Genomic DNA, 24,367 nt, shown 5'->3' with positions numbered 1-24,367 from the left:
AACTCGCAGGCAGAGAAGAGACAGACCCGCCTTCTGAAATGAAGAAGCAGAATGTCAACAGGTTGTCTTGTTTTGTAACCAGCGCCTTTTAAAATCACAATTTAGCATTATGCAATGTTATTTCTTACAAGGAGCTCATTCCGTGGATACATTTTTGTGCAGAATTGTTGGCTACCTCCCAAAATGCCCCAAACATCCGCTTAAAAAGCAGCTTAAATAGGACACAGAAAAGGAGGTCCCGGGAAGCTTGACTGTCTATCCCTGGGAAACTGCCCTGGGAGCCCACACTGTCGATGCATGATTTTCACCCCCATTTTGTATCCAAGGGCAAGGAATTTATCTATTTTCTCTAATAGAGAAAGAAGTAATCCTGTGTGTAGCCCTTTCATAGGATTCTTTTCTTTGGACGACCACCAGGAGGCAAAATACTCCTAATCCAATCTACATTTGAAATAATCAGATTTATATAGTCAGATCTTATTCTATGGGGTCCTGTACTGGAAACTGAACTTATGCATCCTTGTGGCTTGAAAGACTATTTACCGTAAAGTAGTTTTAGGAATTATCTAGGTACTGATGCTCAACAATGTTGTAGAAAAGGATATACAGGTAGTTCCTGGTTTATAAATGGTAATTGGGAATGGAATTTCCAGCACGATGTGGTCATAGAGTGCAACATGACATGACTTCATTGCTTAGTGACAGTGATCTCAAGCAACTGATGTTGCCATTGTTAACCAAATCCCAACTGGTTTGCTAGGCAAGAACCCTTTCCTCATTCATAAATTAGAAGCTATATTGAAAATAATCCTCTTTGGAAGGATTTCTTTTCCTGTTCAGTCGTGTCCAATTCTCAAAGAATGGCTGGACAAGGCCCTCTAGTTTTCTTAGCAAAGTGTTTTGGAAATGTTTTGCCCGGTTAAGGTACCATATCCAATAGCATATTTGGGGAGCTGAGTATCAATGTTTTCATCCCAAATCCAGGCTTCAAAGACTCTGAATAATGTTTTTCAAAATTGCCAACTTTTAAGATGTGGGACTTTATGCTGGCTGGGGAATTCTGGTAATTGAAGTCCACATAGCTACCAAGTTTGAAAAACACTGGAGTGTTTCACAGGAAGTCTTTCTTTTTTTAAATTTTTTAATACATTTTATTGAATAAACATTAAAGAACAATTGAACACAGTGCGACTTTCTTGGCCATCATTTTGGCCATACAAGCTATAGTATAGAAATACACATAACAGCTCATTTCCCTTTTCTCTTATGTTATTAGTATAGTGCTCGCTGCATATTATTTCTATTTACATTTATCTTCAATTATCTACAATTATCTACATATTTACAACCATCTTTTATTCTCATGCATTCGTATCATCTCATATTTGTCCATTATATTCCATTCTCTTTGGTTTACAAAACTTTTAACTTTAATTCCTCTAAAGCGTCAACCCTTTCTTTCTAGGAAGTGTTCCTTGTGAAACAATCATGGGCAAATGAAAGCCGAAGCTACTTATTAATCTGGCGCTTCCTTTCCTGCAAACAGCTCCTAGTTAATTTTGGGACACGTTCCCCACTCCAGTTTCAGCCGACAGACAGAGAAGGCGAGAGTCGAGACAAGGAAAAAGCCACTTCAAACATGATTGGAGGAGAAGCGGAAACCCAAGCCCCGCCCTCTACGTCATGACGTTAAGGCGTAGTTCTCAAAGCACGTGAAAATGGCCTTCCAGGGCGGCTTTCGCGGATGTTATCTGTGGCCAAGCGGAAAAGGAGGGGGAGCGGAAGTCCCGCCCCACCGGATCCTTTTTTTGGACTGGGGAAGCGTCCTCCGCGGCAGAACTTGCAGCCTCTTGTGTCCTTCTAGGAATCAGGGGCGGGGCCCTCTGAAGGCGACCTGCAGGTGAGCTGGGCCTTGACGGGCGTCGTGCTGGGCCTCCTTCGCGGACGCTTCCCGCGGAAGGGAAGGCATGAGCCCGGCGGCGGCGCTGCAGGAGCAGCAGCTCTGACACAGGAGCGGCCGCCAGGATGGCTTCCATTGTACCCACCTCCTTCCCTGTACTGTAAGCGTTTCTCTCTCGGCAGGTGAGGCTGAAGGCTTCTGCCCCGGTCCCCAGCAGTCGGGCAGGGATGGCGTTCTGCTGCGATGGCGGCACCCCACGCGCGCCTCTGGCGGTCCCTGCCCCCCCAACCGCCCAGGCAGAAACCACGCTTGGCCCATTTGTATTTTGGCGTCCGGTGCCTTGGCAAAAGCGTCGAGGGCGCTGCGGTTTTCTTGGCAAGGTTTCCCCAGAGGTGGTTTGCCTTTGCCTCTTTTCTAGGGCTGGGAGAGAGACTGGCCCAAAAGTCACCCGGCTGCCTTTCTAAGGCGACTAGAGCTCAAAGCTCCTCCTAGTTTCTAACCTGATGGCCTTAACCATTAGATCAAACTGGCATCCATGTCCCACAAACTAGCTGGTCATAGAATAGAATATAGAATAGAATATAGAATAGAATAACAGAGTTGGAAGGGACCTTGGAGGTCTTCTAGTCCAACCCCTGCCTAGGCAGGAAACCCTACACCACTTCAGTCTTGTATATTGTGTGAACCAGCCTCTGGTTAGCTTGTGTTTTAGTATATTGTGTAAACTCAGAGAATGGAGCCGATTAAGTAACCAAGGTGTTAAACAAGTGTGAATATATAGCTTTAAAAAATAAAGTGGCCGAAAATTGCTTTAGAAGGAGTGAAGGCCTCTTCCTTACCTGCTTTGTTATGAAAAAAAAAAAAAAAAGAGGGGGGTTGTGGGAATTCAAATAGGAAACAAAATATAAGAAAACTATAGGTCAGTAGTTCCTAAAATGATCTGGGGGTCCTGGAGGGTCCCCAAGATCCTTTCAGAGCATCTGCAAAGTCAAATATTTTAAACTTTCTCGATTTTAATGTTTAATACAGTAAAGATCAAGAGATGTAACCCACATAAACCAAAACTCTTTGGGGTCATTTCTAAGAATGTAAAAGGGATCCCAAAGCAAAATTTGAGAACCATTCTAGGTAAAGGTGGTATTATGGCATGGGGACATTGCTTGGGAAAGTCTTATATCTTGAGAGAATAGCATTAGCCTACTTCTCTGAATTACCAGTATGATAGTAATGGTCACTGGCAGGAACCACTGGAATTTTCTGAAGCTATTGTGGTGCAATTGTTTTTCTAGTCAAAGGAGTTAGAGAAAAACCTCAAAAACTGATAATAGCAAAACACTTTCATATTCTTCACAAGGACGTGGACATATTTATAAAACCACCAGGGGCAGAGTTAACCGCAAGGAATTACGGTTCAGACTATGTTGTACCTGCAAGTGATATTCATTCCAGCACCAATGGTACCAGGCCTTATGGACTGTTACTTTATGTTCCTTATCCATTTTTTCTTTTATTTGAAGATGAGTTAGTCACAGAATAACATTTAATACATCTTTCCTTATTCATTTGCAATCTTGAAATTCTTGCCATTTTATTCATTTGGTAAGAAGTAAATTCACCGAACTCTTTTTATGTTCTTTTGCAAAGTAGTTTTATGTAGAAATGCATGCAAGAAATTTCAGTTTCTTAAGACTGATTATGAATATTTGTTGCTTATATTTTTATCTCTTTGTTATAGAGAAGAATGGAGCTCCTTGAAGAAGACCTTACATGTCCCATTTGTTGTGGCTTGTTTGATGATCCACGAGCATTACCTTGTTCACATAACTTCTGTAGAAAATGTTTGGAAGGGATCTTAGAGGGAAATACTCGGAATGTTATTTGGAGACCATCACCTTTTAAATGTCCGACATGTCGAAAGGAAACTACAGTAACAGGGGTTAATAATCTCCAGGTTAACTATTCACTAAAAGGCATTGTCGAAAAATATAACAAGATTAAAATATCAACAAAAATGCCTGTCTGTAAAGTGCACAGTGGTCAGCCTCTTAATATTTTTTGCCAGACAGACACACAACTTATATGTGGCATTTGTGCCACTCGAGGAGATCACATAAAACATCTCTTTTGCTCTATTGAGGATGCTTACTGTCAAGAAAAGCGTGCTTTTGAGACACTGTCCCAAGTGTTTGAAGCATGGCATTGTGGAGATGCACTTTCTCGACTAGCAACTTTGGAAACCAGCAAACGAAAAGCTCTCCAGATGTTGACAAAGGATTATGACAGAGTAAAAGATTTTTTTGAGAAATTACAATATACTTTGGAACAAAAGAAGAATGAGATCCTCTCAGACTTTGAAACCATGAAGCTTGCAGTTATGCAGGCTTACGATCCAGAAATCAACAAGCTGAACACTATCATACAAGAACAGCAAACTGTGTTTAATATTGCAGAAACATTTAAGGATGTATCTGAACCCATTTTGTTTTTACAACAGATGCAAGAGTTTAGAGAGAAAATCAAAGTGATAAAGGAAACTAGATTGCCTTGTGTTACTGTAGACATCAAATCTACAATTAAGGATGTTGATACTAGTCAGTGGGAACAATTTAAGCTAGCAGATGTGGATAAACTTTCACTACCTCAAGAGAAAAGCTCTTTCAATTGGATGACAAATACCTTCCTTTCAGCACGTTTTTTAGTAACTGCTTTAATTTGTTTACTGATTGTTATTACTCAAGTATGTGTTACAGATTTTTGGGGCAAAACTTTTCAGTATTGGAAAACTTTTGTTTCTGCGTTTGGCACAGGTTATCTGACAGACCCAACAGAGATGGCAGATCATGCTATTTTATACTGGGAAAAAGTAGCAGATAGTGCTGCTATTTTAAGTGAAAAATGTGTAAATTATATCCATGTGTTGTTGAATAATGTTGCCCAATTTGTGTGCATGTACAAACTTTTATGAATCTTCATGTTCAGGAAGTATATTTTCAAAATCAGTGAGTTCTTTTTTTAAATGTAAACATTTTTTATATTTGAAATGGTCTTGATTATTCATATATTGAACTATTCTGCAACTCATGTTAAAAGATGACTATCTTTGTATTGTTTTCTGAAAGTAAAATTACATGACTTGATTTTGTTTAGAAAGTAATGTGTATAGTGGAACATGTAAACCTTTTTTATTTATAAAAATATGTTTGAGTTTCAGATTGGAGTATAAGTTGGAAATATGTTTGCATGGATATAATACATAAATAATGATTGTATATTATTACAACAAATCTTGGTCCTTCAGAAATATTGCAAATTTTGTAATTGGTTATTAATATATGTGAACATAGGAAGTAACAAATTAACTTTTGTATGTTTATAAGCAACAATACAAAATGAAACTGGAACATCTTGGGCTTGCAAATCACTTTTTTTTTTTACAACTAACAGTTACAGTAACACAAGTTATGTAGACTTGTCAGTAGCCAAATCTATGGAATGTTATACAAGTTCATGCTGTTAGGGAGGTATGTGAGTGTCTTTCAGTAGAAATTCTTGTAATCAGATGTGGGTCCTGCACAAATGAGGATAGAAAGTTCATTTTCGGCATTATTTACATGATGGATGCATTAAGGTTACAGTGGTCAGGCTTACCAGGGAGACTAGGCAGGACGCATAGCCAGGTATGTTAATTCTACTTTGTGGTAAAACTTCATTGTAAAACTACATTAGGAGAGTCTTGCAAGTCTAAAAGTACAGTCCTCTCACCATCCCTTTTACAGCCTCGTAACTTGGGGAGGTGTTCTTCCTGAGCCTCTTGTTCCATTTACTATGCCCTGTGGGATGTGCTCACTCTCATTTGATCTTTGCTAGGAAGCATTACTTTGCCCCGTTTCCCAAAGTAATTATCCATACCATTACAACAGTAGGGGTCTTTGTGTACAACTTTTAATCAGGACCAGCAACTCTGCCACTAAGTGAAGTGGTCATTAAATGAGAAATCACGTGGCTACAACTGTTCTTTCCAGCTAGAAAGAGAAGACTACAGGTAGTCCACTCATTCAGTAATGATTATGACTGGTCCTCAAAGTTCTGGCCGTCCAAAAATCTTCACAATCATGTAGCCACAATCTGGCTCACCAGATGGTTGCAGCGTCTCATGTTTGCATTTTGCAACCTTACCTCCCAGCTTCCCACAATGGAGAAGCCAGCAGGGGAAGTCACAAGTTGCTCAGTTAAGTCTGCTCACTATCACACCTCCCCCAGTTCTTCTGCATTCAGCTCTGCCACCTGCAAACCCTTCCCAACCCTTGATAGCTCACATAGCTGCATCTCCCCAGCCGCTGCCCCCACCCCCTTTTACCCTGCAGGCAGGAGCCACTTACCCTTCCTGGCAACTTGGTTGCAGAGTGCCTGAGACTTGCAACTTCTTGCTGGCTTCCCTGCTGACTTTGTATGTTGAAAGCTGGCAGGAAGTTACACTTCCTTGATGCTTAATGATTCTTCATTTAACAGCAGCAATAGGGGCTGCAGGGATTGCCATCACTAAGCATCCCAATGCTTTACAAATGAACTTAGCAATGGAATTCAATTGCTGTCATAACTCTAGGACTACCTATAGTTGGCTCTCATTTGCTTTCAAGGTCTTAGTGTCTTCTGCAGATGGATCATAGTAGCAGCCCCAGAGTGGGAGTCATAGACAAACTATAGAAATGGCTTGCAGTTCTCCTTTGAAAATTCTTCTGGTTTCTCCACTGAGGGGAGGAGGGAATTGTTTTTTTCAGCATTGTCATAACTTTGAATAGCCGCTGACTTGAATAGTCCATAAGTATGATCTGTATACAATGTGTACAAAAGCAATGATCATGCTTCAACGTAAGGCTTGAGAGGTAGGCAGCTAGAGATCACCCATCGTCATGGAAAAAGCAAAGCTTAATGCATTTCAACAGGATTATGATTTATCAGAAGAAAAAAATTCCTAAAATCTGTGCTGCGCTGAATCCAGGGGGTGTTATTAAGGACAAGGGACCAACTAGGTCTGACAAATTTAGGAAGAGTAGGGAAAGAAAATCTAAAACATTCTCCCCAAGTTCAGTAGGCAGTAAAATATTAGCTTTGCATATTTTAACGTATTTTTCATTTATAATGATGAGTGCTATTTCAGATAGGTGGCTGGCCAGTCTTTTCTTAAAAACTGCCAGTGACCCACAACTTCTGAAGGCAAGCTGTTCTACTGGTTAATTGTCCTCACGGTTAGTAAGGACTAACTCCTTAATTCCAGGTTTCTTCTCTCCTTGATTAATTTCTATCCATTGTTTCTTGTCCTGCCCTCTGATGTTTTGGAAAATAAGATCCCCCTCTTCTTTGTGGCAGCCTCTCAAATACTGGAATACTGCTGTCATGTCCCCCCTAGTCCTTATCTCTAGACTAGCCAAACCCAATTCCTGAAACTGTTCTTCATATGTTTTTCTCTCCATGCCTTTAATCATCTTAGTTGCTCTTCTTTGCACTTTTCCAAAGTCTCAACTTTTTTGCAATGTGGTAACCAAAACTGGATGCAGTATTCCAGGTGTGATCTTACTAAGGCTTTATAAAGTGGTATTAGTAATGGTACTGCGTGTGATTTTGTTTCTGTTCCTCTGTTTATACAACCAAGCTTTTTTGGCTGCTGCACACTGCTGGCTCATGTTTAAGTGATTGTCCATCAGGGCTTCAAGGTCCCTCTCACAGTTACTGTTTTTTAGCCAGGTTTCACCTAATCTGTACTTGTACCTTTGGTTTTTCCTGGCAAAGTGTAAAACCTTGCTTTTTTCCACATTAAAGTTTATTTTGTTGGATAGTGCCCATTGTTCAAGTCTGTCAAGATCTTTTTGGATCCTGATCTTGTCTTCTGAGGTATTGGCTATTCCTGCCAGCTTAGTGTCATCTGCAAATTTGATGAGTTCCCCTTCTATCCCCTCATCAAAGTTATTTATGAAGATATTTAAGAGTATTGGGCCTAAGACAGAATCTTGTGGTACCCCATTGCTTATTTCCCTCCATGTAGATGTATTACTATTAAGGAAAGGACTACTTGTCGAGTAGTTTGTCAGCCAGTTACAAATTCATCTGGAGTGATGCTGTCTATCCCACATTTTCCTAGCTTGTCAAGTAAAAAATGAATTAACCAGTTCTTTCTCTCTGCCTCCTGTTACTTCCTTGCCATCTTCTCTCTTTAATGGACTTACTGTTTCCTTGACTTTTTTCTTGTTATTTATATGTTGAAAGAAACTTTTTAAAAAATTATCTTTGATTTTTGTTGCAAGTCTTTGTTTATTCTGAACATTCACTTTTCTGGCTTCATCTTTGCAGGTTTTGGCTATCTGCTGATATTCTGCCTTAGTTATATGTCCCTCTTTCCATTTTTTTGTACTTGTCCTTTTTGTCTTTCAGTTTATCAGAGATCTTTGTGCAACCATGCTGGTTTCTTTTTGGATTTCCTGCTTTTCTTTTCCAGTGGATTACATTTTTCAGTTTCCTACACTTCTTGAATTGTTTTCCCTTTGAGGATTTTCATTCATGGAATCTTTCTTAGGCTGCCTCTGGGTTTGTTAAAATGAGCTCTTTTAAAGTTTAAGACTCTGGTCGGATTATATTCTATTGCTTGTGTTTGAATTATATTGAATTCCAATATGACGTGGTCACTCTTGGTCAAAGCTCCTGCAATTTCAACTCCCTCTATCACTTCTTCTCTATTAGTAAGAAATATAGTTTTCTCTGTAGTTATCTCCATTACCTTTTAGATGACAAAGTTGTCAGCTAGGTTGGTTAGGAATCTGTTTGATCTCCCATTTGCTGCAGAGTTTGTCTCCCATGTTTCCTACATATACTTGTTAATTGTTCAGCAAAGAGTTCATCTATTTCTTCTGTTTGGTTAGGTTATCTGTAGTATATGCCTATAGCAATGTCATTGGTTTTTCCTTTTATTGTTTATTGGAATGATGATAAATAAATCAATAAAAGGGACAATCTAGAACACTAGTTTCAGGTGAAATAATTACCAAAGTACTAAATTAAAATAAACTATAGTAGCACCATTATTTCTATAATGTTTGCTGCAACTGAATTTTTAGGATCTTGTACAATTATGATTGGTATATTTTAAAAAACATGAAGTTGAAAAAGACCCTGAAATGAGCAGCTCAGAGATGAGAGCTGATGAAATTCCATTAGAAATTGTTCAATTGGGAATTTTCTATGAGAAAAAAATTACATGATTTTTTTTAATTGGTTTTTAAGACAAACGTAGACAAACAAAACATAAAAACATCAAGCCATCTTCCATATATATACATACAGTGTGTCGGTTGGTTTACAAATTGTTTTGTGCTTCCATTTCGTAGTCTTCAATTACAATTACATTGTATATATTCTCATATTTTCAATTAAATACATTAATGTCATTGTTAATCATTTGACTATACTTTTATTCATTCATGTTTTATGAAATAATTCATATTTTACTTAATTTGTTTTATGACAGTTCATATTATCATCTCAAATCTATCCAATCATTTTGTAGGTATAATAAGAAAAAAAATACATCTTTATATATTTATTATTTTCTAAGAATCTACATATTTCATTACCATGTTTTATTGTCTAACCATTGATAGAATAGATCCCAAATTTTATAAAATTGTTTATCATCTTGTTCTCTGATTTCAAATGTCAATCTACTCATTTCAGCACCTTCCAATATTTTCTTAATGATTTCCTCCTGTGATGGTATTTTCTCATTTTTCCAGTTTTTGGCAAATACAATCCTAGCCGCTGTTAATACATTTACAATCAGGTATTTCAATTCTTTACTATATATTTCAAGTAAAATTCCCAACAAAAATATCTCTGGTTTCAAGTCTATATGCTTTTTTGTCATTTTTTCCAACCACGTGTGGATTTTAGTCCAATATTTTTTAGCATCCGCACAAATCCACCACATATGGTAATTACATGATAAAAGTTACATGGTAAAATTTATAAAATTCCATATTAATGAAAGATTGTATATATTAGAAATTAATTCTTTAATAAAACTGACTGCTAAATATAGTGACTGGAAGTTGAAAAAAATCCCACAAGAAAAATAAAAACAAACTTTGTACATTGTGTTTTTAACAAGAATACATGTCCATGTCAATTCCAATTTGAAGGCAACTTTATTATAGTACTCTGCAGCAAAAGCAAAAGGCCGAAGTCAGACATCCGCAGCATCTGTCTTAAACTCCTTAAACTCAATGTTTTTTTTGCCCTGCAAGATCACAATTCACCTATGGAAGGCAACCATGCAAACTTAGGAAATGATGTTTTTTCAGACAAGACGTAACTAAAATATCACTACTGTAATTCATATGTAGTGAAGTTCATCAACCCTGATGGAAAAGAAGACACTACAATTCATAAAATGGTGGCTAGACAACCCACAACTTTTTTGTTCATTTTTTCAGAGATATTTCCTTATCTAAACAGAGAAATAGATTGATCACAGGCAGACAAAAAAGCAGTGGGAGCAGGAGTAACTTCTGACTTTCTGCTAGCTTTGCCACTGACTTGACTTTTGGGAAGCAGAAATCCATTTTAGTAATTCTAGTTCCTAGGCATATACTACATACCATACCCAGCCTCTTTGCTCTTCTGAAAGGCTAGAGATAGACTCATGATTAGAAAGCGACCAGCATTCCTTAAAATTAACTATGAACATCTTAGAAACATGTAAGAGCTGAAACTATTTACCGTTGAATTCTTGAAAATAACTATTCCGAGGTGCGATTAAATGGAAAATTAATGTAATTGCACTTGTTAACTGGTATAGCAATTTGTGTACACGTTAGATAATAAGACCACATTTAGCATGGTATGGAATATTAATTGTTAACAAACTGGTTTTCAACAAAAGATCAAATCAGTTTATTTTTACTTTATACCTATCAATGCTTTAGATTTATCACCCAGGTAATAACTGTATTGTCACTGTAATAAAGAATGCCCTGTGATTTATTCTGTTAAGTATATTATTGTATTTATTGGCTTCACCTTGTTTTTACATTTTTAATGTAATTTGTATAATTTTTACTTTATACCTATCAATGCTTTAGATTTATCACCCAGGTAATAACTGTATTGTCACTGTAATAAAGAATGCCCTGTGATTTATTCTGTTAAGTATATTATTGTATTTATTGGTTTCACCTTGTTTTTACATTTTTCTTGTTGTTGACCAAATAAATATTGATTGATTGATTTATGCTGTTTTGAAGGGTGTTTTTCTGAAAAAAAAAATCCCTAAATCATTTTCTTTTATTCACTAGAAAAGCACCATTGGATGCAAATCCAAGTATAATGTGTACAATGTATAAACAAGAAAGTAATTGAAGAGGGGGAAAAAAGCTTTACAGAACCAAAATGATAATAGAAAAAATGGACCGGTTACAGTTATGCTATTTTATTGTGCAAGCTGGCCTTACTTCAATTTAAAATGTCTTCTAAGATAAACATGATTAAAAATGGATGTGATGGTGATTTGGCAGTGATATCTGTGACCCCATTTATTAAGAATGTAACTGTCCTATGGATCATGTATCACAAGTTAGATTTGTTTAAAACTAGTTAGATTTGTTTGAATAAACAAATCTGGATGGATTCATACAATCTTGTCAAAATGGATAATTTCACACAAACCATAATCATAAATGTTATTGCTTCCTATGCATGAATCCAATCAAAGTCAATACTTAAATACTAATCCCAAAGGTGCTTTTTCACAAGGCAACTGGACTGTCTGTTTTTCTTTGAAGATGTTTCACTTCTCATACAAGAAGCTTCTTCAGCTCCGACTGGCTGGTGGGGAATGGAAGGATTTATACTCCTTGCAGACAGCTGGTCATTTGCACTCTTTACCTTTGGGACAGCCATGACCTAGATGACTGAAAATCTCCATGGGTCCAGATGCGTCATGTGCTGGCCACAGCCGGTTTAGCAAAAGGGGTAAAAGTCCCCATACGTCACGTGACGCCGCTGTGACCACGTGAGGTATTTTTTTTTGAAAATTTTATTGATTTTTATAAACAAACAAAACATAAAAACATAAAACATCTTTTTTGAAAGCAGCATAATCCCGGGTTACATCACTTCGTACAGACACAAATTCAAGTTCATGCTCATTTTTATATTCCATTCCATATCTTATTACTATTCTACATTTTCTATATAACTTCTCCCCTCTTTCAATTTTCTTGATTTGATTTTATTTATTTCATCTCAATTCGAATCATCATACTTATATTCTTTGTCTGTCCTGTTTCATCTGTCTATTATCTTTTCTCATTAAACAAAATTTCTCCTGTAATCCCTGATTGGAGCATGACGCCTTTATATCTTTCCCCTAAAATTATAACACTTAATATAATACATAACTTCCGTTCGGATTCTGCTTGGTACATTCTAAAACTACACACTGTATTTTTAAAAAAGAAAAAATTATAAATGTATAATGTAATTAAAACAACAATCCATACTAATTCAATTCTATCATTAATATTAATATTCATTTAAATCTTAACGTTTTACACATTACTTTTCAGATAAATATCATACTTCTATGGGAACACTTATAAACTTTCCATAGTTAATTCCCCCCCCACTTCACTTATATTTTATAAAACATCCTTCCTAATTCAATTCTCTCATTTATTTTATTTCATTTATTTTGTTCACAAAAGTTTCACTAAATTACACTGACTATTTTATCCCACTTTTTAATCATATGTTGTTTCCAATTTTCTAACATTATTTCTATTACAAATATAATAATACAATCTTATGTACCTTCACAGAATCCCTTTTTCAGTTAAATTTTCACCCATTATCTCTGAATAAGTCCTGTTTCTTTACATCTTGCTCCAAACCTTTGTAACTTATCTTCCTTTCCTTCTTCCCTTTCTTCTTCTCTCCCCTTTTTACCCCCCTGTCTCTCCACCTCCATTTCCCTCTTCTGTATTCCCCTTTTCTGTTGCTTTCCAACTTTATATCCACTTTTCAAATTTTTCCGTTTTTTTGGCTGTTTTTTTAAGTCTTAAATTCTCCATTCTCTTTCCCCCCTTTCCCCTTTCTTCCCCAAATAGAATTACTTGTTCATTAAAGATGGCTTCTTCTTTGTCCCAATCTTCTAGTTGCACAGTCTTTTCTTGTTTCTCGTAGGTGCCGATCGCCATTTCTAAGAATTGAAAAACGGAGCCAAAGAAGCCCTTCCATTTTTGTGTTTCTTTTTTATATTTTTTAAATTCCATTTTCAGTTCATCCAGAAGTGATGCCATTGTAGAATTTTTTAAACAGCCACCCAATTGTTTTTAGTCATTCAAATATAATATCCAAAAATCCCAAAGTCACCAAGCAATCCAAATACACACAAGCTGTTTCTTTTTACACTTTCTTCTTTCTTCACTTTCTCTTCCTGGGGTTACTATTTAGTTCCAAAGTTCCAGTTAAAATGTATCTTTAAGAAGTCTTATTGAGATTTTACTTTAGATTCTTTTGAATTCCAGGCAGTCTCCTCCTTCCAAATCCTGCCCTTATTCTTTTCCTCTCCCTTCCTCCTTATAGAAAAAAAGGATCTTTTAGTGTTCAGAAATCTTTATTGTCTCTTTGGCATTTAATTATATTTTCAGCTTAATTACCTATTAGTGCCAAAGCAGATTTTTCCGATTTCTTATTCAGCTCTTTTCATTGTCAATGTGAGGAAGGAGAGTGTAGGAAAAAAAACCTTTCCCTTTTCACTTTCTTTCGCTGCTTCCGACTCTTCTTTGGGAGTGATGTTATCTTTTATAAAATTTAAATTCCAGGGTACCTTAGTTGTTACTTTTTATCCTGGTCAGCCAAAACTTTCACTTCTTACCTTCCTCCTGCACTTTCTTTTCCGGTTGAGTGCTTCTTTGAGGTGGCCATTTCTGACCACCGCTAGTACCGCCTTTGGGAAAGGGAGTTTGACCAGCTGAGGAGGAGAGATGCGGCTCTCCTCAACCCTGCTGGCGATCTCCCCCCTCTTCACCACCTCTACGGGGTGGCTTAGCCCCGAAGCCAGCTGGCTCGGGGCGCTCCAGCGACGAGCCCAGGCAGAAACCCCGCACGATCGTGGATTCCTGCCTGGCACCGAAGCCCTGCAAACCGGAAGTCCATGACCATGTGAGTTTGACACCCCTGCCATAGACATTTAAATACCAATCTTCTTGAGTCATAACTAATGAAAAAATAAACTAAAGTTTAGATATTTGCAACACCATAGTAGGATTTGGTGCACTAATATGGTTAAAAAACTTGGAATACCATTGAGTAAAATTACATGTAGAATGTTAATTAAACTACAAAAAGAAAGAACAGCTCTGGGAAGCAAGACCATTAGAAGATAATGTAAGAAAACAATGCACCAGCAAATAACTACTGTAAAGAGTGGACCTTCTCAGTGCACCATATTCTTTTTATTGTAGTACCATTTTCATTGTCTGGAAGTTGAATGATGGCATGTGAACTTCTTTTCTTGTTGGTTCAAACCAACAAGAAAAGAAATCCAATTGTCATGTCTCAGATTCCAGAAAACTCTACCTGGATGGCTAAGCATCTTCATTGACATATTAACATTTGTTGATAACTCACTATAAATACATGTGTTGCTGGATCCAGATACTTTAAGGTTATTGAATAATATGTATATTTTAATTTGCATACCACTATATTGTATGTTGCATACTACCCTGTTTAGGTTTTATTTACTTCTTCTGTTACTGTAATAAACAGTTTGTGCTTCAGTGAAAGAGTGTCTAATGAACCCTTTTATTAAAAAAAAATTGGGACATTAATGAAATCTCTTACACTGTTCCTCAATATATTTAGCTACCTTTTTTTTCTTTTAACAACAAAGTAGATTGCAACTATTTTTTTTTCTTTTACAATAAAGTAGATAATTCAGAGGTCTGAGCCTCTGTTAAAGAGCTTTATGGCTCAGTGGAATATGAAAATCTCAATTAGATGTTAACATCCTAACCACAATAATATATTGCTCCCTAAACTAGCTAGGAAAAGGATTGTGCCCAAATACAGAGTGTGCACCAAGATGAGTCTGTATGCTGTAACACTATACTGTAGTCAAAATACACATTGCCAAATTATTTTTTACATTTAATAATGTATCCTTTGGCAAATCAATTTCAGTTTAGAATTCAAGTTGAATCATTGGATCTGAATTGAACTTCCAAGTCAAATCTTTGCCTTGATGGATAACAAATAGCTACCAGGTTCAAGAAACAAAGTAGTATTGTTTAGATAGATTAAAATGCAATCGCTATTGCTATATTATAAAATTCCAGTTCTGAATTTTAAAAGCATTATCATTTGCTTTTAACCTGAGACCAGCAATGTATAGAATTGTGATTCTTGTCGAGTAACAAGAATAAGATTACTTGGGTTGGAAAGTAATCAGGAAAGGATCCAGAAATTCAGCAAATAAACACATTTTTAAACATCTCCACAGTCATGAGGTATCTGGACTGTGGGCAGCAGTATAGATTAAGGTTGAATTTTCCATCACTTCCCCCCACCCCATGTCTTCAGGTCAGTGTTGGTTCTTGATGCCCACCTAGACAAGTCTCTGTAGCTTTCCTGGCAAGATTTTAGAAGTAGTTTGCCATTGCCTTTTTCCTAGAGCTGAGCGAGAGTGACTGGCCCAAGATCACCCAGCTGGTTTTGTGCCTAAGGCACGACTTAGTTCTAATTATCTTCCAGTTTTTACCCTTAACCATTACACCAAGTTACACCCAAATAACTACCTTTTTTTTTCAGGGGGGAAATAAATATTGTAGACGGGCAAATCTCTAGCAACTTCCTGAAATACCAGTTATGAGTCTTCTGCTGTCTTAATTTTAAACAGTTTAGTTACAAAGTGCCCGGGAGACCAATCCTATAAACAATGCAATGTGTACATATGTTGTTCTTGTTGCTGGGCAATCCTATGCTTGTGAAGTTCTACTGTAAGCATAAGGAGAAATTGATTTAGGGTGGTTGTATTTTGCATAGCTTTGTATAATATTGGAATATATCTACTGCCAACTCAATTTTCCCGTGAAGAAGAGGATGAGTAATCAGGATGTAATAGTTTTAAATGTAGGTGGGTTTAAATTTACCACAAGGCTTTCTACACTGCAAAAATTCCCTGAGTCAAGATTGGCAAGAATGTTGAATGGCAATGACCCTGAATTTAAATTGCTAAATGGTCAATATTTTGTGGACCGTGATGGAGTTCTGTTTGGCTACATTTTGGATAGCTTAAGAACGCTCCAGCTTGCCTTGCCTAGTGACTTCTCAGACTACAAGAGGTTGCAGAGAGAAGCTGACTTCTATGAACTTTATTCTGTGGCTGATCTCCTACATCAGGAAAATTTGCTGAAACCAAAACCAGAGATCTTAGAAATACGATTTTTGCTCCAGGAAATGCAGGGTTTTTTCCGCATATTTGGTTCCTGCAGCATTACTATTGATGAGCTGGCTGACCGGATCACAACCTTTGCAGAAAATTTTGTAGGAATGAGCTGGAAAAGTCATCATGTCCCTTCTCAGAAGTCACTGTCTCCCCTTTCTTTGGAAAGACCTTCTCATCATGATCTTGTCTTCCAGTGTGGCATCATCTATAGCGATCAATCTGTTGCAAGGTATTTTTGAAATTATTTCTGTGTGTCACCATAGAAATATTTTATAGGTTCTTGGTTCTCAGTGGAACAGGTAGAGTTATGGAGAAGTATGTCTATGGAGATTCTCAGTCATCCAGGTCTTGTTTGTCCCAAAGGTGCTTTTTCAAGAGGCAACTGGAGTTTCTGGTTTTTCTTTGAAGATGTTTCACTTCTCATCCAAGAAGCTTCTTCAGCTCTTTCAATTCCCCACCATCCAGTCAGAGCTAAAGAAGCTTCTTGGATGAGAAGCCAAACATCTTCAAAGAAAAACAGAAAATCCAGTTGCCTTTTGAAAAAACATCTATGGGACATTACATAGAAGTAGTTATTATAAGTATCTGAACTTAAACTTAGTTGTTGATAACTTAGATACTGCTCTAGGTTAAATGAGTGAAAGCTGGGCTGCCACTCTTATATTACAAACTTCACTTCATGAACATGAGAGAATACAGTACTGTATAACATGATGGCAAAAAATCATAAAGAGCTTGAAAGAAGTTATTATTTACATTGAAGAATATAACATAAACCAACAAAATTACCCATCCCAAAGTAGGTTAAAATTAGCAGGTTGAATAATACTTCTTTATATATAACTAAAATGTTCCTATCTCCTGGTATCATCATGAAATCCTAAAGCCAGCTGGGAAAAAATTCAAAACCAAGGATCTGTCAGTAAGAATACCTTTGTTCTCAGAATTGGAAACAAAAATGATGTCAGAAGAGTTCAGAGTTTATTGCCAATCACACTGGACAAAAAGGCAATGGAATCTTACCCAGGGTATAAAAATCATTTTCAAATCAAGTAAACTCAGAGGTAGGATAAATCAAACCAAAATTTGCACCCACGTGAAGTTCTCCAAAAGTAGAAGAGGTCTTCTAATATGATACTGGAACTTAAGGCCAAGGACAAATGTTTCTTATCAGCTCTTGTTCTCCTTAACAACTGAGAAGATGGCAACTCATTCCGAAGAGATAAATTATTTGCTTATCTCTTCTCTGTGATGTGGCCCCTAATGCTACATCACAGAGAAGCCTTACCTGTGTTTGTGAAGTCAGTGTAACAGTGGAAGAATCAGTATGCTTCTAGAGATAGAGAAAAGGGGCAAAAAGTTTCTGATAACACAGTCTTGAGGGTGATCCTTGTTAGGAGCAGAAGGAGAAGAAAGAGTACGAACTTAATCCTAGATGTGAAAAAGAAGTTTTGCACATATTTGTGTGTGAGAGAATTTATTTCCATTATTTTTTTCCTATTTCAAAAATATGCAAAATGTTTCTATATGATTATGATATTGACCGTGTTGTGAAGTTAAGTACATTAGCTAATGTTCTTTACTTCTCTAATAACACTGACATAATAGTAAACCAAGATTCTTATATTCCTGTGAAGAAATTTGATATTAGCACAGTTATCACTGTTTTGCCCTTCCACTCATATGAGCAGGTAAGCAAAAAAATAAATTTGTTTAGCATTCTGAGTAATAACTACAAAATAACTTAATAAACCAACTACTTGCTAAATCAACTTTAAAGAAGCTTTTCTTAAAGAAATAATGTGAAAGAAAAAATAAACTTTGTCACATATAATAAGGTTGTCCTGCAGATAGATAATATAGCAAAAAGGAATTAAATAGTTCTGCCACAGCAGAATTTATCAAAAGCTGCATTTGGATGGGGTATATGTATGATAGGGAATGTTGAGGCAAACGGCATAAGTTTGCAGCCAAAAGTAAATGGGAATGTTATCTCTCGTAAGCAGGCTCTACAGGAGGACGTATGACTTACTAGAGATATAGCGTGTTTTGAATGAGGGTTTCGAAATTAGGAGCTGGAGACTCTAGGTTTGCAAATTCCCCATCTCTGATAGATGAAATGCCATTAGATCCATTGGTATTTCTTTTTGACTATATTATCATTGAGATCATAAACACTGATCTCCTGTAAGGTCACTATGGCTAGAGGTCTTAATGCAAGGTAGTAGAACTTTTCCTGTTCTAAAACACTTGCTGAAGTAAATAATGGGTTTTGTACATATCATCCAATTAAGAGAAATAATATAAAAATGTAAATCAAGCTGGTTCTGCTTTCTAAGATTATTGTTCGGCTATTCAAATTTTTAGACTTTTTAAAGTTATTTCTTTTATGTACAGAAAAGCAGTAGTAAACCCCAGGATCATTTCAAATGGAAAATGAAACTTGTGAGCCTTCAACTTGAACTATAACATTTTAGAAAAAAGTGTCAGTGATTATAATATAAAACATTTTATGGAAGGACCTCTGGCACTTGCTTTTCAGAAAATCAGCAAAATCATGCCCCTTTCACAATCTCCAAAAATTTTTTTATTAATTCAGGACATTGTTAACTTGTCTATTAGTGCACTTAAATCTTCTGTCAATCTTTAAAAATAAAGTCTATTTCAGCTTAGCTTGAACTCATGGCATATATTATTTTGGCAATATAGATCTGGCAATGTGTTTTGCAAATTCTGCCCTCCCCCCAAATTTCCAGACTACAGACTTGGGATTTCTTAGAGATCTGATCAAAAGAATCTCACCTTGCTTAATTTTTCAATACTAGCCAAGGTCAAGTAGATGCTGCCGACCTGGGCTTGATAAATTGCACTGTTTAAACATTTAATAAAAAATGCATTGAAAATGCATAATACATATCTACAAAATGATTATAGGATAGATTTGAGATGATAATATGAACTGTCATAAAATAAATTAAGTAAAATATGGATTATCTTGTGAATCATGAATGAATAATAGTATCGTCAAATGATTGATTAACAATGATTAATGTATTTAGGAATATTTGATTGACAATATGAGAACATATGCAATGTAATTGTAATTGAAGACTACGAAGTGGAAGCACAAAACAATTTGTAAACCAATCGACACACTGTATGTATATATATGGAAGATGGCTTGATGTTTTTAAGTTGTGTTTGTCTATGTTTGTCTTAAAAAACAATAAAACTTTAAAAAAAGAAAGAAAATGCATAATAAATTAATACTACCATATTTATCTCTTTTCCTTGCACAGATACGTTTCTATAAAACCTGATAAGAGGAAGCTGTTTAATGGAGCTAATGTTCTTGGACTACTGATTGATATCTTACTCAAAGATGGATTTCGTTTACTAAGTTCTAGGACCGTTTCAGCTGAGGAAAAAGTTGAATGTTATTGTTTTGAAAGAATGAGATCACCAGAGGTCTTTACCATCAATATCCCACAAACCAAAAGAGCTACTACGATGCAACCATCAAAACAAATCCAGATGAACAGGTCCAAATGATACAATATTCTAAGAAAGATTGTATAAAGTATAAAGAATAAAGGTGTATGTCATCCTGTCTCTTCTTGGGGGTGTGGATGGCCATATAAATGTGATAAATAAGCCATTATGATTGAAAAAGAGCAAAATTCTTGTTTGCAGCTTAGAATTTTTATTAGATTTTTTTTTTACTGAACTGACAATTAGGGTTAATTTAGGGATAGATGATCATTAGCCCCAGTCCCAGCCATTATAGCTAATGGTTTTAGGATAATCAGAATTATTATTAAGACCTAGATGTTCACAGGTTCTTCAGTACTGTAGTAAAGAATTCAAGCAATTCACTTATTCTTCATGTCTTAACTTATTTTTCCAACAGTCACCATCATTTGTTGCTCATGGAAGCAGTCTCTGGCAGGATGTGGTGATATTGACATTGGAGATTTATCGATATTGACATTTTTACTTATTATTCCCTCTTCCCACAAGTATTTTCTGTTATCTTTGGTTCTGCTTAGAATGTTGGCAATATTGTACTTCATTTTTTCAATGTAAGTGGTGTAACAATGGAATCCACAATAACACATACTGTACATTTCTAAAAAATTTCTGTCAGGTGCAAAAGACTAGGTCCATACATGAAGGTTCAATTAAATTGATTTACTGCTAAAACTCTCTGTACAGGAATCTTAACTAATGGTCAGCATCTTGCTTAGAATTAGATATGGGTCAACAGCACTCAAGGGGAATTGGACTTAATTCTCTTGTGTCTACATAGGGACTCTATGCCGACCCCTTTTTTCACTCAACCCCCAGGTTCTACTATCCCTTCTCCTACAATTTCAGTCTTATTCCAAATATTACAAAATGTGCAAATGTATTTTTTGTCCTTATTATAGTCATGCTCATGCTATAGTGGCTATATCTTGGGTGGAAATGACTTCACGTGGAACCTGTCTCACGATTTAGCAATCTAACATTTGGACAAACTATATATATTTAAAATAATGTAAATGTAATTTTCTTTTGTATTTATTACCTGCTATTAAACCTATGTAGAGATTTATGTAATAAGACATGTCATTTATAATTTCCATAGGGGATACATACTGTCTGACTAAGAGATACCTATACAAATTAACAAGAAATGCATGTGAATTATCTTACAAGTTATATGAAAACAGTGGGAACCCATTAATTTGGAGAATATCCATTTCTAGTTTACAGTGCCAATCTCATTTGTTTACTCAGAATACATTCCATTCTCTGATTTAAAATGATATTCCATATCTGATTTTTTTAATGACAATGTGATAAAATACTTTCCCTCAATTTAAAGTTCTTGTGGAAAGTATGAAGGCATCAGGGCAAAGTCAATCATGAAGTCAATCTTTTTGAGAAATAATTCCTTGAATATTTGAGCCAGCATAATATAGTCAAAATTCATAAGCATCCTATGTTGCTTCATAACCTAGAAGTATTTACAAATTCAAGGGGAAAAGACAATAAGGGCAGTTTGACCTGAAGAAACATCTCTTCTAATGTTAAACAGATAAATTGAGTGGCTTTGCAGAATGTTCTTGCTAACATTATTCTACAGCTTTATGTTCACTGAGATAATTCTTTATTATTTATAAGAGATCAACACTATCAAGGAGCTTTTGAGACAACACAAAGGGGGATGGGTGGGTTTCAACTTATTTTCCAAAGCACCAGAAGGCAGGACAGGAAGCAATGGATAGAAACTAATGAAGGAGAGAAGCAAGCTAGAACTAAGGAGAAATTTCCTGACAGTTAGAACAATTAATCAGTGGAACAACTTGCTCCAGAAGTTGTGAATGCTCCAACACTGGAAGGTTTTATAGGAAGAAATTGGACAACCATTATTAGAGTTTCTTGCCTGAACAGGGGCTTGGGCTAGAAGACCTCCAAGGTCCCTTCCAACTCTGCTATTTTGCTATTCTATAAGCAATAGACAGTAATATAAAGAAATTTGAATTTCTTGAGTGTTTTATTTCCTATGTTTTTTCCTGCTATTATTTATTTTTTCCTGTTATATGATGCAGGCAAATAAGTAGAAGTTCAAATGGTGTTGTAGCCTAATCCTATTGACCAAAGAAAATCAAGAAGGCACTCTTACTCCCTGCAGTTACATCTGTTGCTCCACCTAATATTGAAAGATCAACATAGAAAATCAACCATCTTCACTATACTGTAGATAGTGTAAAGGCAGAAATTAATGGCTTTGACATACAGTATAGGAACACTACTGGCAGAAAAGCCACTAAGGACTTTAATGTGCCTGCAATCCACTTCAGCACCTTCTCCTTCCTGCCCAAATCAATCAAGTTAGAGATAGCTAAAAGGGAGGGGAGGTCAAATGTCGCGTCGAGCGACCAGTCCGTTGATTCGATTTTCCAGTCTGTTGCTGAATTCCCTTCAAGAAATAATTTAGCGGAGCCCTCGCAAGGGTGAGTGCCAAAGCACAAAGAAAAAGACACAAAACAAATAGTTTCTTTAGGTGAGGAAACACATTGCGCCTGGGGCAGATGGAATTGTCCCGGCGGCCCCGATTGCTTTGCGCTGTCCTCTTTTATTGTGCTGATTCAGACGGGGGTGCGGGGTGATTGCAGGAAACAATGAAGTTACAGAGTTAATCATTGAAACCAAGCTACGTGACACAAGGAGCAAACTTCATGACTGATACTTTTCAGGTAAACATGTCTTAATACCAAATACACAGTTTCTAGCTGACACAGACTTTTGTAGTTAATCCTGTCAGTTCAGTGGAATTTGCCCTGAGTGGTGTACGTGCTAGGCAAGATTTGTTCTATGGCAAAATAGCTAAAGCAGGATAGCCACAATTCCTCCTTTTCTTTATTTTTGTGCTCATGATTCTAGGTAGAGTCCTTTCTCCTCTCGAGTAGTCCCATAAGGTGGCAACAAACCCTTCGGTTTGTTGATGCCTTGCAGAACCAACTCATACGAGGAAAAGTCCTCATCCCCCGAATCGTGGCTGGGCAGAGTTAACAAAACTTCTTTGGGAGAAAAGGAGTTAATAGTGTCTATTTCCTCCTCTGACTCTAGGTCAGAGGACCATTCCAGCAAGGGTTTTTTGGCAAGATCTTTCGATGCAATGATAGATGTGAGAAAGCTAACCGATTTTTGAGTATTGTTAACTTCATTATCAAGGGTATTCAAACTATCCCTCAAAAAGGTAACTAAACGTCCTAATACACATGGACCAATAGCACAGGCAAGAAGCAATAGCACAAGAGGACCTATTAGAGCAGACAATAGAGTGGTTAACCAGGGAGAAAAATTAAACATGCCTTGATACCATGGCTGACCTTGTTGTCGTTCATTCTCTCTATCCTTCAAACGTTTACGTAATTCAGCCATGGAATCTTTGACAATTCCTGAATGATCAGCATAAAAACAACATTCTTCCTTTATTGCTACACATAATCCCCCTTTGTTTAGAAATAACAAATCTAGACCTCTTCTGTTCTGAAGAGTCACTTCAGCTAGAGATGAGAGAGAAGTTTGAAGAGCAGAAATTGAAGTCTCTATGCGTTTGAGATCTTCATCTATTTGTAAACTGAGGGTTGCTAACTGTTGATGACCAACAGCTAGAGCCGCTACTCCAGTGGCTGCACCAGCGGCTCCAAGACCCAGCAATACAGATAGTGTTACAGCTGTTATGACTTCTCGTTTCTGACGAAGGGGGAATTGTGGAGGTTCAAGTTCATTAACAAGTTCCGACCCTGGATAAAAAGTGATCTTTGGGAGTAATTTTACCTGAATGCAAAAGGATCCCTGAGCAATAAGAACATCACCATGAGCACAAGCGGTGGCTCCAGTGGAACAGGCCCATACAGAATTATTACCTGGGATAAAGAATTGTCCCTTGAGGCGAGCCTTGATATTGCCATTGGAGGTGGTGTACAGGGGACCGTAGCCTCCAATGTTAAGGTTTGATCTTTCTTTTGGTAGATATACATTACAGTGATACCCAGATGAAACATTCTGACAATATTGGGAGTAATTAGCAGGTATGTGTCCTAGGCAACATCCTTGACCTATTATGTCAGTGATAGTGATGGAGGAAGTGTTCCATCGACATCGTGTGTCACTGGTGGAGTTACTAATGGGTTCATTGGAAGCTACTGCATCGTAGAATGGTGGCAAATCAGATAAGCAAAGCCAACATTGATCAGTTTTGGATGAATCATTAAGTGTAGTTGCTAGCAATGTGAAAGAAGAATTGACCAACTGTACTAATGGATTCACCTGGATATTGGGTTTTTGTAGAAAGTTTGATTTCAAATTGGGATTGGGACCAACATCGTAAGTGGACATGGATATCGAGAGGCGAATTGTAAAAACATTCCCTTCATCTCCTTGACCATCCCACTGACGCCCTCCCCAAGTAAACC

The 24,367-nt window shown here is 36.7% G+C and overlaps 2 protein-coding genes across 2 annotated transcripts; both read left to right on the top strand.

Annotated features, from left to right (window-relative positions):
* The first annotated feature begins 1,760 nt into the window (after positions 1-1,760).
* Positions 1,761-5,296, top strand: TRIM13 (tripartite motif containing 13). The gene is made up of 2 exons (XM_026679077.2): positions 1,761-1,900; positions 3,636-5,296. The coding sequence occupies exon 2, from the start codon at positions 3,642-3,644 to the stop codon at positions 4,863-4,865; it is 1,224 nt and encodes a 407-aa protein (XP_026534862.1). The 5' UTR covers positions 1,761-1,900; positions 3,636-3,641; the 3' UTR covers positions 4,866-5,296.
* Positions 5,297-15,941: 10,645 nt separating this feature from the next.
* Positions 15,942-20,600, top strand: KCNRG (potassium channel regulator). The gene is made up of 2 exons (XM_026678998.2): positions 15,942-16,626; positions 19,697-20,600. Exons 1-2 carry the CDS (start codon positions 16,052-16,054, stop codon positions 19,947-19,949), a joined length of 828 nt encoding a protein of 275 aa, XP_026534783.1. The 5' UTR covers positions 15,942-16,051; the 3' UTR covers positions 19,950-20,600.
* The last annotated feature ends 3,767 nt before the right edge of the window (positions 20,601-24,367 follow it).

Source organism: Notechis scutatus, chromosome 1 (assembly GCF_049901735.1).
Source record: "Notechis scutatus isolate UNSWTSFEM ecotype Mainland chromosome 1, rNotScu1.2, whole genome shotgun sequence".
NCBI lineage: Eukaryota > Metazoa > Chordata > Lepidosauria > Squamata > Elapidae > Notechis > Notechis scutatus.
Note: the sequence above shows the minus strand (reverse complement) of the source record. Positions and strands in the feature narration are given on the sequence as shown.

Coding starts and splice junctions, on each gene's coding strand:
- TRIM13 (XM_026679077.2), top strand. CDS start 3,642: ATGGAGCTCCTTGAAGAAGACCTTACATGTCCCATTTGTTGTGGCTTG.
- KCNRG (XM_026678998.2), top strand. CDS start 16,052: ATGAGTAATCAGGATGTAATAGTTTTAAATGTAGGTGGGTTTAAATTT. Junction 16,627..19,696: donor AGCGATCAATCTGTTGCAAG/GTATTTTTGAAA, acceptor TTCCTTGCACAG/ATACGTTTCTATAAAACCTG.